Raw genomic sequence first — 22,712 nt, forward strand, 5'->3', positions numbered from 1 at the left:
TTGTGTGTTAGGACAGCCAATCTAGCCCTGTTCAGGGGTCTTCTCCACATTAATGCAGCTAGAAAGTTAGCTACAGAGCCTTTAATGCGGTGGTAATAGCTTTCTCCCTAAATATTTTAGGACTTCCCCCTGTCCTATGTTTCTGTAATGCCCATTCATACTAACAAAATTTCCTAGAATGTTCCCCTGAACTGCAGACCACCTCTGCTGACCTCGACCTTGATCAGCCAAGGATGCATTTATCCTTGGACAACCCTTCTATGCTGCTATGACCAAAAATGACTTCTTCATTCACTAAAACAAACTCCCTTGACAATGTCCACTTCTGCTCGGACGACCCCTTGTCCTTAGATTGGGCCGCCAGCCCAACATCTACATGGATCACGAGCTTTGGGCCCAATAGCCCCTCGAGATTCTTCTTTCTGTCTCCTCAGCATGAAATGAGGATTTTGATGTTACCTTAGCTGGTCCGTGCTCACCATACGTCACCTTTGCCTACGCAAATGCCTTGTTAATTGCCCAAGACACGCTTTTGATGCTTCGGCTGACGAGACACGCTCCTCATTAAATTTTTACGGCCTCATGTCTCCCACGTTCTACGGTGCGATGTAAATCCAACGATTGAGAACTTTACTGGGACTTGGGCAGGAACTTTCTCGCTCTGTAGTTCTTCATTTGATATAAATATCCCTCAAATCAAACACTTTCTTTAATTTAGCATTCACTTAGCTCTAACATACGTACACTGAATCTGCCAACCTTACCAACTTGCTTGTGCTCTTACAAATACCAAAAGCCTGTTCGAGGATATTCTTCTTTCTTTTGTAAGTGCTCATAAATCCCTTACACTTTATTTTCCCATACACCTTTCTTTTCTCGGTGTCCTTTCCTCCTCGGCTCTTTCTTCCTTTGCATCATCTTCTTAGTGCGTCTAATTCTCCCCTAGGAATGGGTAGATTCAAGAGTTTGGTAAACTTTGAGGAGGGATTAGAGAGCTTTAGAGCTCTATATAGGATTCCTCCAGGGGTAGGTATTAGGTATTGTAAAGAGGGAGAGTGGCATGAAAAAATGTAGGAGGGAGAAGTGGTGATCCCAATGATCGCCTTTATAAAGGGAGGGATGAGGATTCCCATGGGCATTGTGACCAGGGACTATCTTAGGGCCCATAGGTTAGCTCCCACCTAGTGCGCCCCAAACGTGTTTAGGATTTTAGGGTGCATGGACACCCTCAATGAAAAGATAGGTTTAGGGCTTACCCATCATGATGTCAACTGGATTTATAACCTCCACCACTTGAAGGGGCAGGGGTATTACCTAAAGTCTAGGTATCCCGAAGTTAGGCTCATTCAATGCCTTCCTGACTCCAATAAGAGTCTAAATAAAGATTTTCTGATTATGTCAGGAGAATGGCATGATGGCCTCCCTTGCCCGATGAGAGAGGAGCAATCGGGTGGGGTATTAGGTCCAGGGTGCTTATTTACAAGTCCTTTATTTTCTTTTGGTTTGTTCTATTTTCACATTTGATAAAATTCTGTTTTCCTGATGATTTTGCAGATAAACACGTCGCTAAGCCGAACTTCAGCCTGGTCAATAAGGAGAGTCTAGATAAAATACTCAGGGCCGAGGTTTTCATACACGAAGATGGCCAATTGCGAGCGGCTCACCTAATTTTAGGTATAAGCCGATCTCAACTGGATTTCAAGCTCCAAAGTGTGTGATCAAAGCCAAATACCCCCGCCTACACCGTATAAGCATCGCCATCCCTGGGTTTCTTCTTCTCGAGGGCACTCCTTTCCCAGAAGGTGCTCTCGTCACTCAGCCAATCCCAGAGGGCATTCCCAAAGTAGCTCTTCCATCTCAACACCCAACTGGTGAAGCTACTTCTTCCCAACCTACCAACAAAGAAGAAGATGAGGAAGAAGAAGAAAAGGAAAAGGAGATAGTGGACGTCTCAAACTCAGACGATCTCTACGAGGTATTTAACCAGCCCTCGTCTCCTGTGACATCAACTGGTTTCCTTGGCCAAACGTCCCCACCTTAATCCAGTCATTTCGAAGGAGGTACTCCTTTATCAGTCGAGATGGGGATCCAAAGGAAGCAAAGGTCAACTCTCTAGGAGTTACTAGAGTCTCAGCCAGGGAGGGATGCACCTATTAAGGCTCCTCAAACCAGGCTCCCCACTCCTCCACCCACCTAACCCTTCCGAGCTTATCCAACCAACCAAAAAAGGAAGATGGAGGATAAAGGGAAAGAGGTTGTGAAGGGTGGGAAGAACCAACCTCCCTGAGAGACTGAGCCCCAGAGGGGGGCCAAGCAACCCCGAACGATGCAAACGAGGTCAGCCACCGAAGGGGAGAAAAGGGTTGACCACCAAGCTGCAGCCCCTGTCTGGGCCCCACGGATGGAGTTGGATGGAGCTCCTCTTCTTGATGATGCCTCCATCTAAGAATTCCAACAGGGCATAGCTGGGTACATGGTATATGCGATGGAACAATCCTTATTACTACCCAAGGACATGGCTGACCTCAGGTCTATGAGGCAGCACAAAGTCTTCCTCAGACTGAAGAGGGACTTGGCAATGGTAAGTTTTTTTTTTTTTTTTAACTGCACCCCCCATCCTTTTCAGGCCATCCAAGCCACCTTCAGGGCCGAGGAGATGGTGAACTACTCCCATTGCAAAATGAAGGAGGAAGAGGGGAGAAGGATTGTAGCCGTGGACGCCTTCCACATGGCTGAAAAGAGCAACAAAGAGCTGAAAACTAGGCTACAGGAGGAGGAGAAGGAGAGGAAAAGTGCCACCGTGGTCCTGGATACCGTGGAGAGGCAAGTCGAGAGCTAGAGGCTACTTTTGCGTAACGCCAAAGACCAACTGGCCACCTCCAAGAAGCAAATTGTTGCCCTGAAGCAGAAGTTAGAAGAGGTCGAGATGGCCAAGGCTCAAGCTGAGAAGGCTAAGGAAAAGGCAGAAAAGGCCAAGGACGAGGTAGAGTAATATGGATATGACGTTGGAATGGCCGAGACCGAGGATGCCCTTAAGGTCGAGATCTTAAGGGTATGTAGAACTTACTGTGCCCAGGTATGGGATGAAGTCCTTAACCAAGCTGGGGTTGAGGCTTCTTCTGTGCTTAGGAAGGCAGAAAGTGTCTACTACCTCCCAGCCATACGCCCTTCAGGCTAATCGGGCTCTAAGGCCGCCTCAGTGTCCTCAGAGGCAGGTGAAGGTCAAGGCAGCCCACCCAAAGCTCCTCCAAGGTGGCAAAGCAGGCTGAGGATACTGTAAAGACAGGGGATATCAACAAAGAAGTGGTCCAAGGTGCTGACCTACCTCCAGCTGCTCCAAATGATCCTTCCAAGGAAAAAGAAGCTTCTCAGAGCATGGAGCTGGTGTTGGCCACTCTCCCCATACCCCTAAAGGAAGATCCCAAGGTCAAGGCCCAAGTATCCTCCATGGCAGCAACTACCCAACTTCCCAAGAATCCAAAAGATAAACTTGTAATAAAAATGAAGTAATAGGTCGTCTTTTCTTTTTCTTTTTTTTCTTTTTTTCTTTTTTTGTACTTGTGTCAAGCATTTGTAATCTACTTGCCTTTTTCAGAGGCTCAATATTAATGAAAATTGCAAGTCTTTTCTTTATGAATTTGACATTAACACTGATCCAAACTTAAACTTTGCTTGCTTCAACACTTACAAAATAAGTAATAATGAAGCATGTCTTGAATTACAGATTTGCATAAGTGACAACATCATTCTCACATATCACACGATCAGTAGCAAAACATGTTCAATTTAGCTTAGAGAAAATACACAGTAATATAACCTGCATTCAAGTTTAAACTTACTCTGCTCCCTACCTATTATTAAGTTTAAGGCAACAAAGGGGTAATCAATTCTTAAACAAGCACATGTAAGCCTGTAAATGCTTTAAGTGATGCTCATGCATATCCACTTAAGTTAGTTACCACAATGAATATCTTTGCTGTTTGAAGTAGCTGACCATTTTTGACATTTAAGTAATTAATAAGAAGTACTTATTTTACCTCATGTATGTAATCCACAAGGTCTAAGATAAATTAAGATTTTGCCTTGTCACTTGTCGAGAACGATGGCAGGTATCAATGATTAAAAGATATCAATTTACACAAGGTATGTGGTCTGAGGAGCCAGGCATGACCAAGGTTCTATTTGATACTTAGATAGATGTCAGAGAGTATTAATTTTTCCAAAGCATGTGGTCCAAGGAGCCAGGCATAACTAAGGTTCTGTTTAATACTTAGGACAATGATTAGAAGATATCAATTTTTCCAAGATATGTGGTCCGAGGAGCCAGGCATGACCAAGGTTCTGTTTGATACTTAGATAGATGTCAGGGAGTATTAATTTTCCCAAAACATGTGGTCCAAGGAGCCAAGCATAGCTAAAGTTCTGTTTAATACTTAGAACAATAATTAAAAGATATCAATTTTCCTAAGATATGTGGTCCGAGGGGCCAGGCATGACCGAGGTTCTATTTAATACTTAGATAGATGTCAGAAAGTATTAATTTTTCCAAAGCATGTGGTCCGAGGAGCCAAACATAGCTAAGGTTTTGTTTAATACTTAGAACAATGATTAAAAGATATCAATTTTCCCAAGGTATGTGGTCCGAGGAGTCAGGCATGACCAAGATTCTGTTTGATACTTAGATAGATGGTAAAAAACGCAATGACATGCAATGTAACAAGCCCAAATAGGGTGAATAAAGCCTATGTACATTCCAAGGGCGTGGTACAACCTTTTCCTCTAGATCTTTAAGACAATACGCACCTATTCCAGCCACTGACAATACGATATGGCCCTTCCTAGTTGGGTCCCAATTTTTCCCATACTGGTTTTTTAACAGGGCCCAAGACCTTTCTTAATACCAGGTCACCAGGTGCTAGTGGCTTTAGCTTTACGTTGGCATCATACCCTTACTTAAACTTGTATTGATAGTAGGCCAATTGGACCATGGCATTTTCTCTCTGCTCTTCAATTAAATTTAAGCTTTTTTCTAATAGTCCATCATTGCTGCTCGGACTGAAGGAACTCGTTTTTAGCATGGGGAACCCAGTCTCTAAAGGATTGACAGCCTTGGCCCCGTAAGTCATTGAAAAGGAAGTCTCCCCAATGGACCTACGATGAGGGAGCCCCGTATATCAATTTTCCCATAGTCCAAAAGACGTGTGGCAACTCTTCCACCCATTTTCCCTTCACGTTGTCCAATCTCTTTTTAAGCCCACTCACTATGACCTTATTGAAAGCCTAAGCCTGTCCGTTCCCTTGTGGATAAGCTGGGGTGGAGTATCTATTTGTTATGCCCAGGTCACAGAAATACCTCCTGAAGGCCTTGCTATCAAAATGCAATCTGTTGTCCAAGATGAGGGTACAGGGGATTCCAAACCGAGTGATAATATTCTTCCAAACGAATTTTTTGGCATCCACATCCCTAATATTCGCCAATGGTTCTGCTTCAACCCACTTGGTGAAGTAATCCGTGCTGACCAATAAATATCTTTTATTCCCTACTGCCTTAGGGAAAGGCTCTACAACATTCAAGCCCTATTGAGCGAAAGGCCAAGGGCTAGATAAAGAATTAAGGACTCCTCTAGGTTGGTGAATGTTTGGGGCAAATCTCTGACATTGGTCACATTTTTTCGCATAGTCTTGTACTTCTTTCTGCATATTTGGCCACCAATAGCCTTGTGTGAGGGCCCTGTGAGACAAAGATCTGCCCCCCATGTGGCTTCCACGAATTCCTTCATGTAATTCTTCCAGGAGTAGCTCAACCACCTCAGGGTGTACGCATAATAGATATAGGCCAGAAAAAGACCTCTTATACAACTTTTGATCCTCAGACAACCAAAACCGAAAAGCCTTCCTTTGTACCTTGTCAGCCTGGACTTATCATCGGGCAAAACATCTTCCTTAAGGAATTGTACAATAGAATCCATCCAGCTAGAACCCACCTTTATTTTTTGAACACAAACCATATTCGCTCCTACCTCAATAGGTTTACATAAGTCCTCCACAAGGATTACCCGAGGTAAACTTTGTGCCGAGGATGTTACCATTATGGCAAGGGAATCCGCATGAGTATTTTTATTTCTAGGAACTTGTGATAAATGGAAATACTCAAACCTGGACTGTAAATGCCTAACCTGGCTCAAGTATTCCTGCATCCTGAGATCTCTGGCTTCCAACTCTCCCTGAACTTGGCCCATAACCAACCTCGAATCAGAGAATACCTCCACTGCTTTTCCACCCATTTTTTGAACCATGGTCATCCCTGCCAATATAGCTTCATACTCAGCTTCATTGTTGGTGGCCGAGAAGCCCAATCTCAAGGATTTCTCAATTGTGATCCTCTCCGGGGATACCATCACTAGCCCCACTCCAAATTCTCTAGGATTCGTTGCACCATCAACGTAGACCTATCAAGATAGAGGTTCTTGTAGGGAAATCACACCAACTGATTTTTCATCCATGTTTTGTTCCCCTTTTTTCTCTTCTAGTGGGGTTTCAACAAACTCGGCTACCAGGTCGGCAAGGACCTGACCCTTGATTGAGGTGCGAGGCATGTATTTGATATCAAAGGCCCCTAGGACTGATATCATACCCCACTTTGCAATTATCCCTGTATAGTCAGCACTCTGAATTAGAGATTTGAGTAGGAGTTGAGTTAGAACAACAATTGTGTGTGATTGGAAATAGTGGGGGAACTTACGTGTAGCATGCACCACTGCCAAGATGGCCTTCTCCAGTGGTAAGTAACAAACCTCGACCTCATGTAGTGACTTGCTCACGTAATAAACCGGTCTCTGCACACTGCCATCCACCCGTATCAGCACCAAGCTTACTGCGTGGGGAGCCACGGCGATGTAGGCAAACAAAACCTTATCCATCTTCGGTCTGGACATAATGGGTGACTGAGATAAATATTCCTTCAACTGCTGGAATGCCAAAACACACTCCTCAGTCCACTTAGATCCTTTCCACTTGTTCAACAATTGAAAGGAAGGCCTACACATGTCTGTTGACCGAGAGATGAATCGGTTTAAAGCAGTGATCATCCCTGCTAGCCTCTGGACCTCTTTGGGATTCCGAGGTGGTTGCAAATTGTTGATTGCTTTGATCTAGTCAGGGTTAACTTCAATTCCACAGTGTGTAACCATGTACCCCAAGAACTTTCCTGACCCAACGCCAAAGGAGCACTTTGAAGCATTAAAGCGCAACTTGTGTTTCCTCAGATCTCGAAGATATCCTCGAGGTCATTGATGTGCTTGGACTCTGCCTTACTTTTTACCACCATGTCATCTATATAAATCTCGATGTTTTTTCCCAACTATGGCTCAAACATCCGGGTCATCATCCTTTAGTAGGTAGCCCCTGCGTTCTTCAAACCAAAGGGCATCGCCTTGTAATGGTAATTCCCAATAGGAGTAACAAAAGCCATCCTCTCTTGATAATCCAAAGCCAAGGGTATCTGGTAGTAGCCTTAGAAAGTGTCCAAAAAGCTCATCCAAGGATGGCCTATAGTGGCATCCACTAATTGGTCTATCCAAGACATGGGGAAGGGGTCTTTTAGGTAGGCTTTGTTCAGGTCTATAAAATCTACACAAACATGCCACTTCTCAGTCTTCTTCTTTACCACCACTGTATTAACCAGTCATTCAAGCTAAAACACCTCTTTAATGACCTCAGTCTACTTAAGCTTCATCAACTCGTCTTTGACAGCGTCAGAATGATCCTTAGATGAGCACTAAGGTGGTTGTTTCTTAGGGGTGACAGACGGATTAATGTTTAAATAATGTCAAATGAAGCTTGGATCCACCCTCGGAGCCTCATAGGCGTTCCAAGCAAACACATCAACGTTCCTTCTGAGAAACTCCACCAGCTCTTCCTTCTCCCGAGGTGGTAGTTAAGCCCCAACCTGAAAAAACTTCTTAGAGTCATCACCCACAGTAAAGTTCTCCAAATCCTCGCATTTTGCCTCATCGGCCTGCCCATCCACAGGTACTGCTGAGGACTTTGATTGTTATAAACTTCCCCCAACAGAGGCCAAGGACTCAGCTGCGGGCTGATGCAAAATTGCAGACACTAGGCATTGCCTAGCCATGGACTGGCTTCCCACCAACTCCTCAATCCGGTCCCTAGACGGATACTTCACCTTCTTATGTGGGGTTGAAGAAACAACCCCTAGGGCATGAAGCTAGGGTTTGGCCACTATGGCTGTGTAAGGGGAGTATGCGTCTACTATAATGAAATCCACTTCAACCACCTCTGAGTCTACTTGCACGAGCAATCTAATTTGGCCTTTGGGGATTACCATTTTTCCATCAAAACTCAGTAAAGGTGACTCATAGGGTGTCAGATCCTTAGGTTTCAAGTTCAGCCCTTTGTACAAGTCAGGGTACATAATCTTTGCACCACTGCCCTGGTCTACCATTACTTTTTTCACATCATACCCTCCTATCCTGAGGATTATCACCAAAGCATCATCATGTGGTTAGATGGTTCCAATCTTGTCTTCATCCGAAAAGCTCAGCACCGGTCATATCTCCAATCTAGCCCTCTTCAGCTCAGAATTAGAATTCTCAGATTGAATTCTTGCTACGGACATTACCTTGGAAGGCTGAGAACCAGTTCTCCCAGGTGCGACAAAGTTGACATTGATTGTGCCTATCGAGGGCCTTGAAGAAGCGTTCCCCTGAGCCCTTAACCTTAATTGGTCTCCCTGCCCGTTGGGACGATACAAAAATTGTTGTAACCGTCCTTCCCTAACAAGTTGTTCCAAATGGTTCCACAAATTTCTGCAGTCCTTGGTAGTATGCCCCCGCTCCTAGTGGTACTGGCAATGGAGACTTTGGTTGCGCCTCAAGGGATCCCCACTCATCTTGTTCGACCATTTAAAATATGGCTCGTTCTTGATATTCTCCAAAACCTGATGCACTAACTCCCGGAACACGGTGTTAACCACTTGAGGTCTATTATTATTGTAACGATTCGACCTGAAATCTCTTCTCTCTTGAGGGATAACCTTACCCTTTCCTTTGCCTTGTTGTTGGCCCTTCTCGACCCTCTTATATTTATCAATTCGATCCATAAGCTAGCGTACGCTGGTAACAGGCTTTCCAGTCAAAGATTTCCTCAGGCCATGCTCAGGAGGCAGGCCGACCTTAAAATTCCTGATGGCCACGTCATCAAAGTCACTGTCTATCTCGTTGAACATCTTCTAGTATCTGTCCAAATATGTTTTTAGGGTCTCTCCTTCTCTCATGCACAGGGACAACAAGGAGTCTAAAGGCCGAGAAACTCTACTGCATGTGATAAAGTGGGATCCAAATGCTTGAGTGAGCTCTTTAAAGGAATCAATGGAACCTGTTCCCAAGACATCGAACCACCTCATCGCGATAGGTTCCAAGCTAGATGGGAATACCTTGCACATCAAGGCCTCGTTTTTGGAGTGTACAGCCATTCTCTGATTGAAATGGCTAACATGCTCCACAGGGTCTGTTCGACCATTGTACATGGTGAACGTGGGCTGAGTGAACCATCAAGGAAGTCTCCCTCCCTTAATCTTGCGCGTGAAAGGTGATCTAGAAACTTGGTTGAGTGCTCTACTCATAGCATCATTTCCCAAGCCTCTCGAAGATGGATTTCTATTTCTGCGTTCATGATGGTAGTCTTCATCATTCGAGAAAGACAAACTAGGGGGAGTCATTAATCTGCGCCTATAACTACCATCCTCTTCACCATTGGAAGAGAAGTCGGAGGTGGAGGGAGCTCTCTTTCACCGCTCGTGGCACAAGCTTTTTTTCAAGTGATCAATCTCCAACTGCATGCTTTCGTATTTTTCTCATGAGAGAGGTGGCTACACCTTTGGAATGACTCCTACTCGTATGGGTAGTGTGCACGCTTCCCTTGGACTCAGCCTGATTTAGACCCAAACCTTGCATCGTTGAACGTTAGGCATAGTGCAACCTTAGTATTCCTCACAGACGGCGCCAATTGTAAGGACCAGATTTGAGTTCTTTAGCCCAAAGGTTGATGGACTTAGGCCCAAAAGGCCCAAAACAATGAATTTGTAGAAAGTGAGTTAGAAAAACTGGGCTTTAATGGTTCAAACAACTATTAAGGTAGATTGAAATGATAAGAGAATGAAAACATGCGGTTTTATGCTGAAGAAAATTGTCCTCGGCAATATCCGAGGAGAATAGTTCTTTTCTATTGATCTTACGTTAGATTACAAGATTGGTTCTTGATTGCTATAGTGTTTTTCCTCTTGATTTCTCGACCCCTTTTCCATGGTGGGTCTCTTCCATTATATAGTTTCCTTTAAACGATCCTAGCTTTCCACTTGTTGATCATCCAAGCTTCTACTTGAGTATCCGTCCCATCAGACACCCCCTCAGGTCTCTTTGTGTATTGGGACAGCCAATCTAGCCCTGTTCAAAAGTCTTCTCCACATTAATGCAACTTTAGGCTGCAGAGCCTTTAATGCGATTGTAGCAGCTTTCTCCCTAGATATTTTAGGACTTCCCTCTGTCCTATGTTTCTGTAATGCCCATTCATACCGACATAATTTCCTAGAACGTTCCCCTGAACTGCAGACCACCTCTGTTGACCTCAACCTTGATCAGTCAAGGATGCATTCATCCTCGAAAAACCCTTCTGGGCCATTTCGACCAAAAATGACTTCTTCATTCACTAAAACAAACTCCCTTGACAATGTCCACTCCTGCTCGGACGACCCCTTGTCCTTAGATTGGGTCGCCGGCTCATGGATCACGAGCTCATGGCCCAATACCCCTACAATTATAATCTTGAAAATTTTTCATTTATTAATATTTTTTCAATGATTTAAAATTTTGAATTATTAAATCTTATTGCCATATGTAACCTATTTATTGGATTTAAAATAAAAATAAAATAAAATCATTTGAAAGTGTAATAAGAGTGCGTTTGGGAAGCGCGTTTTGCGCTTCCTAAACGCGTTTGCGTTTCAGGAAATTTTTTTTTTTTTTTTTTTTTCCAGCGAATGAACAGTAAAAGTATTGTTCATGTATTGTGCGAGAGACAAATTTTACTGTTTACACACTGTTCATGGGACCCACAATCACTTTATTCAGAAAAAAAATATTAAAAATGGGACCCACGGTACTATTTACACATTTAAAAATTATTTTGCTACAGTGTTTTTCAGTTTTCAGTTTCAGTTTTCAATTTTCAGCTGTATCCAAACGCACCCTAACATGATACAATAATTACCTTTCTTTTGGCTAAGTAAATTTTGAAGAAAAAAATATAAACTAAATTTATTAAATTATTAATTAGTTGAATTGTTATAACATCTTATAAAATTAAATTAAGATAATATAAGTATACTACTAAATTGAAATAGAGTGAAAGAAATGATTTAACATATATAACCATTCTTTTAGTCTCAATTTCTTAGTTCAAATTCGTATTATACTTGAATTACCTCCTTTATTTTTTTTATTTTTTTATTTTTTTATTTTGCCATATTTCTACAAAACTTTTTTTTTGTTTTATTTTTTTATTTAATTTCTGTTTTTAAATCTTGAGCCGAATGAAACACGTACATATTTTATATTGTACATATCTCATACATTAATAATCAACTATAATTCCAAAATGAAATCTGAGAAATTTCTCTCATGACTATAGTCACTTATAATACACAATAGAATTATTCCTCCCAAACCGGCCAAATTCATTCCCAAGACTCCATTTGGGCCAGAAGGTCACAAACACTCAAAAATGCCAGAAGAAACTCGTCTCTAACATTTTTTAATTTACAGGAACAAAGTAGTTACACTTGTTGCCTCTTTCAGTTTTTCCACTATCACATATCAATATAATATATGCCGCTCGATCGAGGCTCATGCAGATCCTCTATATATATGCCCAAGCCGTATACTGAAAACCCCAAAAAACGATTTATGTTTTGAATCATCTTTTCTCTCTCATTTAAACTCTAACATTCCACAAAATTATTACGAGCCTCGTGATAACTTGGCACCCTCCGTTCCTTTCTACTCACCAAACTGTTGTCATAAATCACATGATAAATTCTTCACGCTAAAATGCTCTGATAATCTTTTAACTTCAGGGTACGTAGTTGCACTTACACTTCCTGAATTTTAATTTTAACCAATTTAGTATATAACTCTAGTACTATAACAAATAGACCCCCTTCACTTTTATTTTAGACAATTCAGTACATAAACTTTGATAATGTACCAATTCCCTAAACTTTTTTGTTGTTGTAGTAAGACCCCTTCATTTTAATTTTAATTTTTTCCCATAGTGATTTAGTACATAAAGATTTTAAATTGGCAGAAAAAATCTAAATGGGTCTTACGGCTACATTATCAATTTTATAGACTAAATTGGTGAAAGATAAAGTTGTGGGATCTATTTGCTGCAGTATAAAAATTTATGTACTAAAGTAGCTAAAATAAAAGTTAAAGGTGTATCAGAGTATTCTTCCCAATTCTTCACCTACTTATCATTTGAACCCCTATCTCAACCTTTTATTTCCTACAAGTATTATCTTCATAATTTCTAAATTTGGTTTTTTTCTTGATATTATCAATATGATAACTGTCCTATGCCTATTTTCCTTTTTTTTTTTTTCTTTTTTTTGGTAGTTATATATGCAAGTTGTAATTCTCCTATACTATTTTGTTCATATGTTAATGCATTTTAACATTAAAATTAGATAAAGTCTGATATTAATCAAATGAAGATTTTTATTGGGAAGATTTAACAAAGTAACTTTCATGCAAGTAAAATTAAATTAAATTATTAATGTTATATATTTTGTGTATGTTATTAGCATAACCTAGACTATATAAACCTCTATATCTGGTTATTTGCATATCAAGAGAGAAAAAGAAACAAGGATTTTTTTTTTTTAAAAAAAAAAAAAAAGGTTTTCTTCCTCTTCCTTTCCATTTTCATTCCATTGTGAGGGGTGTGTGAGCCCAACCACTTGTGCAGAGTTGGTTTGAATCATACAATGAATTGATGAGTGGTTATATTAGAGGAGACAAGTCAAAGAGAAGGTTGTTGCACCAAGTTTTTGGGCTTTAAAAAAATGCAAAAGATTTGAATATCCTTAAAGAGAGAATTATGTGTCTCAATTTAATTTTGTTCGACCAAAATTTAAAATATATTGTGACCAAACTATTATTTTTATTGTAACTTCACCACAAAAAAAAAAATAATAATAATAATTTACAAATGATTAATTTAGATGGACGCGGGGTTCTCAATCTAAAGCTTTATTGTTTCCACATTCACATTTGATGACTCTATGATAAATTATTGATTATTTTAAAAGTATTAACGAATGACAAGATTTAAGATCTCTTACTTTAATACCTTGATATATAAATTACTAATTGTCTATAAAAATTAAACGGTTAGAAATTGATGAAATTAATCAATTAACCTTTATTTTAACACTGAAGCAAATAGAAATATTTGCCAATGACTTTTTTTGATTTGTTTTGAATGTAAAATTGTCAATCTACTACTTTTTTTGACAATTGAAGTAAATTTGACCATTTCAACTAAAGAAGATGAAAATGATAGTTGCATCCGTTGAAAGTTGTAACATCTATATTTTCTTGACTGTTTGAACACAAAATTTGTGTTAGATTAGGAAGGCCACAGAAGATTGTGAAGCCTTTAGGGTTCTCACCATTGAAGTCATTGGCATTTACTTAAACGATTAAACCTCACATCACATCAGCAAGAGCTAGCGTGCTTCTCTGTGCTTTCAGTTTTCATGGTATAAATTTTCATTTCTCATTGATTATGATCAATCGCAATCGGGAATCTAGCTATAATTTAGAAATAGTTTTCAAGGTAAAAGAGAGGGGACCCTCAAACCACTGCAATTAATGGCAGGCTAATCTTGAATCCATTACATAGTAACTAGGTATGTATCAAATATTTTCTATTGCATAATTTATTTTTTCAATGTCTGATATATCTTTGAACCCAAAGTTTGCTGAATAGTCGAAACCAGTAGTTCCTACTGTATGGGTGATTAATAAGTTATTGATGCAACATTTTTTTCACCTTTTTTTCCCTTAACTATCATAATTAGTGCATAGTAAAAGTAGTGTTAATGATAGATAATCATGGATCTAACCATCTAAGCAAAAGTGATGTTGCTTCTATTACAAAACACTATGTTAACAATTGTGAAAATATAATTTTTTTTTTTAAAATGTTTTTTTTTCCCTCTAATTACTTATGGGTGATTACCAGTACTGTATTATTGACAAAGAATGGGGAAAAGGATAATAAATAACTAATGGCCAGTACGTGCAGCAAAGAAAGTACCAGACTCAACGAGTTGATGAAATGTAAATCAAATTTTTTGGCAATCATACAATGCTTTGATTTGGACATATTTTTGGAATGGAGAGTGAAGGGCTAAAAGGGACAACCATGATATCTATGGCTACTTGTAGATAAAAAAGTTGAAAACTTGAATGTAAGGCTAACTTTCTTTGACAAAAACGTTTGAAAGCAAAGTTGGCTACTTGGAGAAGCAATAGAAGCAATTGCTATGGACACCACCAAGGAGTTTTTGTTTGTTGCTATCGCAAAACAATTGCCTCAAAAGAAAATGTGAGAATATTCAAGCTTTCCCATCCATATATTGTTGCTTGATTATTATTCCCATTGTGGTTTTTCTGTCTTGTTAGGGCTAAACTTTACACGTGCTAGTCGCGTGAGGGTTTTTTTCTCTTCTTATTTATTTATTTATTTATTTTCCTGAAAGCTTGACTACTTGTGCTCCTAAATTTATTCTTAGCTCCTCCTTGGCTCCCTGATTGTGAGGTTACTTAATAACACTGATGAAGGATCCAAATCATATTACTCTTATCTTGCATGCATGAGAGTTTTTGGTTTTCTTGCTGTACACTAATTAGTTTTCATGATCAAATATAAATGATGGGCTTTCAATTTCTTTTTTTCCTTTTTCTTTTCTACGTGAAAAGGAAAATTAAAAAAACCAAATAAATTGAAGGTAAATTATTCTTTTACATTATACGGTACAATGTAAATTTAAATTATAAATATATAAAAAGTAGTAAGAACAGTATAAACATATAAAGATTCCAAATTGAAAAAAAAATGACCTAACATATAAGTCCATTGTCAATTCGATACCATGGAATCCAATTTGTGCGTACCTTAATTACCAGGGGAAAAGTAAAAAAAAGAAAAAGGGAAAGGGAAAGTAAAAGAAAAGGAAAAAAAAAAAAAAAAAAGATAAGCAATTGAATAGATTGACAGATATCTTCCCCTTTTTTTAGCTAAATAGATTGATAGATATCTAGTCATAGAACAAGCATGTTTATGCAGATAACAACTAACAAGCACATAACTGTATTGAAATATTTTTCATTTCAAAAATATTTTTTTTTTAGAAGAACTTTTTCATTTCAAATCAATCCACTTTATCTATTTAAAATTAATCTATTCCATAGTTCAAATTAAATATTAAAAGCTTAAAGTTATATTCAACATTATAACGTTTATAATCTTAAAAGACATGTTCCTTTGTACATATATATTTCTTTTCTTTTTTCGATAGAATATATATTTCTTTTAGATAAGCATACATGTATATTTCTTAGTTGTGCAGATCACAGATGCATAGTATATATGCTCCAAAAAATGCTCCATTCGAGGCCACAGCCATGTGGTAACATCATAGACCCCACGTTCCATATCACTTAGAGCGTGGGGCTAAAATCTTCTCAGCTGAGAAGATACATATCAGTTTGTAAATTTGTGGAAGTCTCTCACATATAGAAAAGACTAAAGGGAAATCTATCAAATCAATGAAGTTGACATGAGAGGAGCATAGGAAGCCAAGCCAAGCCACGCCACATTATTAAAGATTCCTTTGGATAATTCTTGGGAGGCGTGTGCTCTTCACATGTTTAATGGACCCACGTATGGAACCGTAGCACCATTGGTATTGCAACCATTGCACTCTACTTCAGCTTCTATAAATAGAGGACCATATTGCAGAGATTATAGATATAGCAATCAAAAACAAGCTTTTAAACAATTTCAGTTTCTAAGTTCATTTTTCTTGCAAACTTAACTCAATCACCATGTCAGACAAGTGTGGCAACTGTGACTGCGCTGACAAGAGCCAGTGCGTGTAAGTATTTCTTTATCCTTTGCTTGTGTTTCTGCGTGGTTATTATTTGTTTGCAATTGAACAAGTTTGTTCTACACTCTTGAATTTTGACATCAATCTTGACGTTATTTAATTTGTTATTATTAACAACTACTTATAATACTATGCTTATATATATATATATATAGTTATAACAGTTGTTATCATTATCTTTTTTATGTGGTGAACAAGTTTGCTGCTTCTACATGGTATTATAACTTTATTTGAAAGATTTTTTTATTACTTTATTCTTGCATTTTTCTTCTTGATTTTTTTAATCTTTTCTCACAAAGTTTTCTATCAAGAGTAGGGGATTATTTTAGTTAAATTTTGTGCATATGTGTCTAGAGTCGCATTAAAATGCTTGCATCTTGCTACTTAATTTATTTTCAAACCTCTTGCATGCGCATGAGTTTGGAACTTGATACGTAATTTATGCTCATGAATTATTTAAATAACATGAATTTGGAATCACAGGAAGAAGGGAAGCAGCTATGGCCTTGTCATCGTGGAGACTGACAAGAGGTAAGGACATCATATATTCAAGGAAAAAAAAATTTATTTCTTTGTTCATATACTCAAATTCATATATATATATATAGTGGCCATTAGAGGTCTATTTTGAAAGAGGTCATTGCAAGATAGTTTTAGTTCCAAATATTTCAATGATTTCGAGGAAACAATAATCATCTCTGAAAGTACTGTGAATGAAATAATATAATTCATACCTTATCACTGTTAAATTACCCTTGTTTCATGCAAAATAGACCGTAAAAAACTGGTATCTTTCAATAAAAAAAAAATACAAGACATATTCTAATACTGTCAGCAAAGCCATTAGATAAAGCAGATCCTAACTCAAGATCAAGAACCTCGACAAGCAATTGTCCAAACTTTGTAGCTGGCTGTTGCCATATATGCAGAGAGGTAAAAAAAACAAAACCAAGAAAAAGATGCAAACAGAAGGATTAAGCCTCATCCAGTGATATTGTTTTGTGAACCATCTTAATATGAATACCAATCCTTTCGAAGTTATAAATTTTTTATTAGCATGTTAAGACATGTTTATAGCTATATATGTCTGCTTGCAAGTAGCTTTTCTTTTAATTTTTTTGTAGTTTATTTGTTTCATGTTCACTTTTTCAAGACTTTATTTTTTATTTTTCAAATACAACAACTCTTTAACCAATTTTCAGCCAATTGCTTATCCACACTCACACCTAATATCTAATGATTCTTATATTTGTCTTGCAGCTACAGCAACACTGTTGTGATGGATGCTCCTGCTGCTGAGCACGATGGCAAGTGCAAGTGCGGTGCTAGCTGCAGCTGCACAAACTGCACCTGTGGTCATTAAGCCCATACAATACCAAGAACATATATATACTATATGTATATGGAATATATGCTGTGTGTAACTTTCACTAATAATGTAATTTGTGCTGAATAAATTGTGTCTTCTATCACAGTACTTTGTGCTTGTTATTTGTTATGGAGATATATGTGTCTCTCAGTCTCAGTCACGTTTGTGTTTCCTTCATGGTACTTGTTGTATCTTGTAATGGCCATCTCTGCGGCCCTTTGTGGTTAATTTAATAGACTTCTCTATTATGTACGAGCTATGCTCCAATATTCTTTCTAATCTTTTGCTCAATATATATATTAAATGAATAATTTGCTCAATATTATTGCACCTGTTGAAGACTTGAAGGGATAAACATTTTACCATATCATAGGAAAATTACTCCATATGATCATGGCCATGATAAAAGGGATTCTCAATGTCACATAAATAAATCCGCAAGTATTCACGATCATTGATTGAGATGAGGTGCAATACCTAGAGTACATATTGCACTAGATCCTAATTCTCATAATCACTGCCATATTTTTCACAAGTTTTCCTTGGATTGTTGAAATAACAAGGCAAGACATGAAAATTGTTCTTCTCGAGAAATAAAGATAAGCCTCAACAAAGAAACAAATAAAAGAATGAAGAAAACTAATTTGGACCACCTAAAAAAAATACTTTAATATGAAAAGCTAAATAAAATATACTTATTGATTTTTTTTGTTAAAAATATTGTTAGCAAAATAAAAGTAGAGTGGGATTCGCAATAAGCAAAAGTAGTTTATTTTTGTACCCAAAAAAAAAAAAAAAATAGAACCCACAAACAGCTACTTTACCTAACTTTTTGATAAAAAAGTAAAACCGACTTCAAACAATTAAGTTAAGTTAAGAATTCTTTTTTTTTAAAAAGCTTTTTTTATTTTTCATTTAGGGGGATTCGCAAGCAATACTTTATATAAGCAATAAACCAGTTGATTATCAGCTCCTAAACACCCACTTAATGATCAAAAGGCAATCATTTTTTCTTCAGCCAAAAAAGAAAAACGGAGGAATAAAAAAAATGAAACTACACATGCTTACGTATGTTTTAACTTAGAGTAATGTCACGACCACAATAATTTCATAATAAAGCCCAGATGGCAAATTGTTATTAGTTATTATCTAAGTCCATTGCTAGCATCATTTTTTACCTACTATTAACAACTATCGTTTAGGGTTGTTGTGAAATTGTTGTGCGCCCTTAGCTTTATTCTTAAACTTAATTGCGAGTCTAATATTGTCACAACAAATTTTATAATTATTAGGTAGCAAGTAATAATTTGTATTCAATAAAAGTGATTTCATAGTGGTTCTATAATCCATGTGAAGGTCCATATACTAATCACAGTCTTATTAGTTATAAATGAAATTTGTTGTATTTATAACATTTTTATAAAATTAATGATCAAGTGATAATTCAATGATAATAGTATTTTCTATAATGTCTCATGTTTGTGGTTCAAATCACAAACATAAAATCAAAACATAACATAACTAAAAAAAAGTTTAGATAAAGAGCTAATACGATTGGTTAGAACTGCTATTTTATTCAACAAAAAGAAGAGAACACGAATTTAAGGAATTAAAAAAAAATAAAGAGTATTGATCAATACATCCGCATCCCAATATGAAGATAGCGTGGCGACAACGTTATCAGGTTTACTTTAACAATCACCAAAACACCAAAGAACTTCGTCCTTGAAAGGTGAAAAGTTGATATTACCTCCATTAAGTTTGATTGGTGGCAACAGATCCATTCAGAAGCTGAGCTCTCAAAAATAATAATAATAATAATAATTGGTCCTAAATTATTTCTCTAAAAAATATCCAATATATGAGCTATGTCCCATCCACTTATATTTTTATGGAATGGTATTGCAATTAATTTTTTTCTCTCAAAATTCTATTATTAGATAATCAATCTGGCATGCAGTAAAAATAAAATACTACATTCAATGGGATATGATTCTATAAGTTCCAAATTTTTTTTAGAACAAAACTGTGATTCGGCTTTAAATACAATATAAAGATGTGAAGAAACATCCTTCATACACACCAAGAGACCTGCCACATTAATAGCTTGTCTAGCAAAACTTGATCAATGACAAATAATATAAGATGCTTGATAGTAAATTTAGTAACCGGCAATGAAATAAAGGTTGAGGAAGCTGCCATCATCACAGGTCAGAGCTTCCCTCTGCTAATCAATTGAAAAGAAAAAAAGACAAATGGGGAAAAATGATTAATAGATAAGACAAAGATATACCAATCTATTAAATCCTCACTTATTTTCGTATTGTGGCCAGTTTCACTTTAAATCAAGAAAACACAAATCATGAAAATACCTCCTCGCTTTATTCTGAAATTTCAAATTCCATGTGGTATGTCATATTTGTAATTCTAAAATCAATTTTTTGAGCTTTAAAATTGTTATTGTCTCAAATGTTTTTACCAATCTCAAACATTAAAGCCCTCTGCCCGAAGGCACTGACGATGAGCATCTATCCATTTAGCACAAGCATCTTCACCATGCTCCACGATGCATTCATCTCTCAGCTTCTTAGTGTCAGGGCAAGCACAGCAGATTTTCTTCTTTGGCTTGGTATCTGGACCAGTTGTAACAGCTGACTCTTGCTTTAGTGGTGAAACTCGCAAAGCTAAGGCCGAGGAAGCAGTCTCTATGTTCAACTCACCCATTCTCACAAGACGTTCCGGGAATACAGAATACTGAAGAGACAAAGCCAGATAACAAAAAAATGAAGAGTATACATTAAGTTCAGAACAGAGCAAAAGTTAAGAAAGAGATGCAGCTGCTATATATGACATAAAATAATACATCCAGATTTCCATATCCACATGGCAAAGGTGATGTTGATAAGAAAAGAGAAGCAACAAAATCATATTAATTTTCTCCTCCTCAAGATTATACAAAAGATCTTTTACTTTATAACTGTTAGAACTTTAACAAATTTGAACCCTAGACGTAACATAACTTAATTTTATTTTCTTTGCCATTTTTCTTCCCCAATTGATATCGCAAAAATCAAGTTCTATCACAGTGCAAAGAATCAAATAATAAATTCTGTCTAAGTGTAAAAATAGTTATTTAGCAGCTACACTTTATAGATGCCAACTCTTTAGATCAATAAAGCAATTTCTCATCAAAAGATTGTCCAATGGTGTATAATAATATTTGGATAACAAAGTCATACAAATGTAAATCAAAAAATAATTAAAAGGGGTATGCTATTGTCCATTTCTTTAGTTTCACCATATGAAAATTGGCAATTTGAAGAGAAAATCAAGGGAAAAAAATCCGTACCATAGATAGCAAACAGAATATATTGTGCCTCTTAAGCAAGGAATGTAATTACAAGTTATTGTAGATGCAATTCAGAATACGCATTATTTAATGCAAAGGCTTACAGACTCAAATCATAATGAAACTATATATGTAAAGGAAAAAATAAAATAAAAAGGATCCAAACATTAACCTTCGATCTGTTTCAGGGCCGGCCATTCCCTTAGGCGAGTTAGTTTCAAATGAATTACAAAAATAATCTGGCACATCCTTTTAACCAAAAAAAACAAAAATTTTGGTACATCCTATTAAACATTGGTTCTAAACAAAATCATTGACCAAAAATCAACCAGATAAACTACAAATCCGGTCTAAGAGATTAACCACAAATCAAAACAAATAAATCCACTCAAAACCCTAAAAATTTTACCTTTCTCTCTAGTCTCCAGTCTCCACTGTTCGCTCAACAGACAACAGCTCAAGGCTCAAGCAAGGCAGCCTCAGCCTCTCTCTGATTCTCTGCTCTCCGCCTCTCTCAAGTCTCAACTGCTCCCCTCACCGTATCAGGTTCTGAGGTTCAGGAATCAGGTATAAAAAAAACTATAAATATTTGGGCTTTTATTTGTTAAGAACTTATATAAGATAACTTTGTTTATTTGGGCCCTCCCTGGCTGCTTTTGTTACTTTGTTTATTACTTATCAGTTTATCATTATGGCTGCCTGGACCCTCCCTGGACTGGGCGTTAAGTTTGGGCCTTCAATTTTTTTTTTTTTGGTTGTAGATAGGATTTGTTTTGTGTTTTTTTTTTTTTTTTTTTTTGTGGGTGGGTCTTATTAATAAGTCTTGTGTCAATGTTATGGTTGTGCTTAAATTTTTGTTATGCTTGTACTTAATTTTTTTTTTTAATTTATGCAGGTTGAGATTACTAAAAACTTGTTATTGTTTAGTGAAACTACAACAACATTTTTTATATAAATCAGGTTCTATTTCTCATTTGCTCTACACTTGAAAGTTATTTTTTTATTTTAGTCTTTATAAATATATTGTTTGATTAGAAATGTCTACTAGAAAATATGCATCTGGATATGAAAAACTTTAAAAAAAAATTCTAATCGGGTCTCAGAAAGGATCAATGGATAAATTTGTTATTAGTAATAAACAAAATATAACACAAATTTAGATGAAAATATCACAAATGAGCAAGAAATTCACCAAAATAATTTAGAAGAAAATGATGTTTAATTTTGCAATACAACAAATCTTGATAATGAACTTCAAAATAATTTAGAAGAAAATGAAAATAATGATGAAAAATATAATATAAAAATATTAAATAAACATTAATTTAATTAATATATAAGTATAAAAAATGCCACATTTTTAGTTCTCGCCTTAGGCCCCAAAATATCTAGGGCCGCCCCTGTTTCCCTCTCATCCTCTCTCTGCCTCAACCCACGTCACACCATGCTCCATGGCCGAAGCTTTTCAAACTCATCACCTCCAACCACGCACTACTACCGAAACCCAGTCAAAATCAAATCAAGACCACCACCACAGCCAAAACTCAGCCAAAATCAAATCGCAACAAAAACCTAGAAGCCCACAAAATCACAAATCAAATCACACCCACCAAAATCAAAGTACAAAACCCACAAAACAACCAAAATCACAAAATGAAAACACTAAAAGTGAACCTACCGTTAAAAAAACATATATTGGTTTTGTTATTATATTTTAGAAAAAGAATCATCTTGTTGAA

The 22,712-nt window shown here is 37.1% G+C and overlaps 2 protein-coding genes and 1 long non-coding RNA gene across 5 annotated transcripts; 1 reads left to right on the top strand and 2 right to left on the bottom strand.

The window, feature by feature from the left end:
- Window positions 1-5,570: 5,570 nt before the first annotated feature.
- LOC115956599 lies at window positions 5,571-9,547 on the bottom strand. The gene is made up of 5 exons (XM_031074927.1): window positions 9,420-9,547; window positions 8,345-8,492; window positions 6,743-7,151; window positions 6,570-6,652; window positions 5,571-6,449 (listed from the first exon to the last, which is right to left on the bottom strand). The coding sequence occupies exons 1-5, from the start codon at window positions 9,545-9,547 to the stop codon at window positions 5,571-5,573; spliced, it is 1,647 nt and encodes a 548-aa protein (XP_030930787.1).
- Window positions 9,548-15,974: 6,427 nt separating this feature from the next.
- On the top strand, window positions 15,975-17,885 carry LOC115957261. Its single transcript, XR_004084330.1, has 3 exons — window positions 15,975-16,243; window positions 16,739-16,786; window positions 17,516-17,885. It is a non-coding gene; the product is annotated as an uncharacterized LOC115957261 (long non-coding RNA).
- A 1,732-nt stretch (window positions 17,886-19,617) lies between these two features.
- Window positions 19,618-21,552, bottom strand: LOC115957275 (cytochrome c oxidase copper chaperone 1-like). Of its 3 annotated transcripts, none has more exons than XM_031075484.1 (3): window positions 21,383-21,552; window positions 20,104-20,378; window positions 19,618-19,848 (listed from the first exon to the last, which is right to left on the bottom strand). In XM_031075484.1, exon 2 carries the CDS (start codon window positions 20,346-20,348, stop codon window positions 20,109-20,111), a length of 240 nt encoding a protein of 79 aa, XP_030931344.1. In that variant the 5' UTR covers window positions 20,349-20,378; window positions 21,383-21,552; the 3' UTR covers window positions 19,618-19,848; window positions 20,104-20,108. The 3 variants fall into 3 exon arrangements, with proteins under 3 accessions (XP_030931344.1, XP_030931343.1, XP_030931342.1); XM_031075483.1 differs by having other exon boundaries at window positions 19,618-19,851; XM_031075482.1 differs by lacking the exon at window positions 19,618-19,848 and having other exon boundaries at window positions 19,901-20,378.
- Window positions 21,553-22,712: the final 1,160 nt, after the last annotated feature.

The sequence above is a fragment of the Quercus lobata genome, chromosome 8 (genome assembly GCF_001633185.2).
Source record: "Quercus lobata isolate SW786 chromosome 8, ValleyOak3.0 Primary Assembly, whole genome shotgun sequence".
Lineage (NCBI taxonomy): Eukaryota > Viridiplantae > Streptophyta > Magnoliopsida > Fagales > Fagaceae > Quercus > Quercus lobata.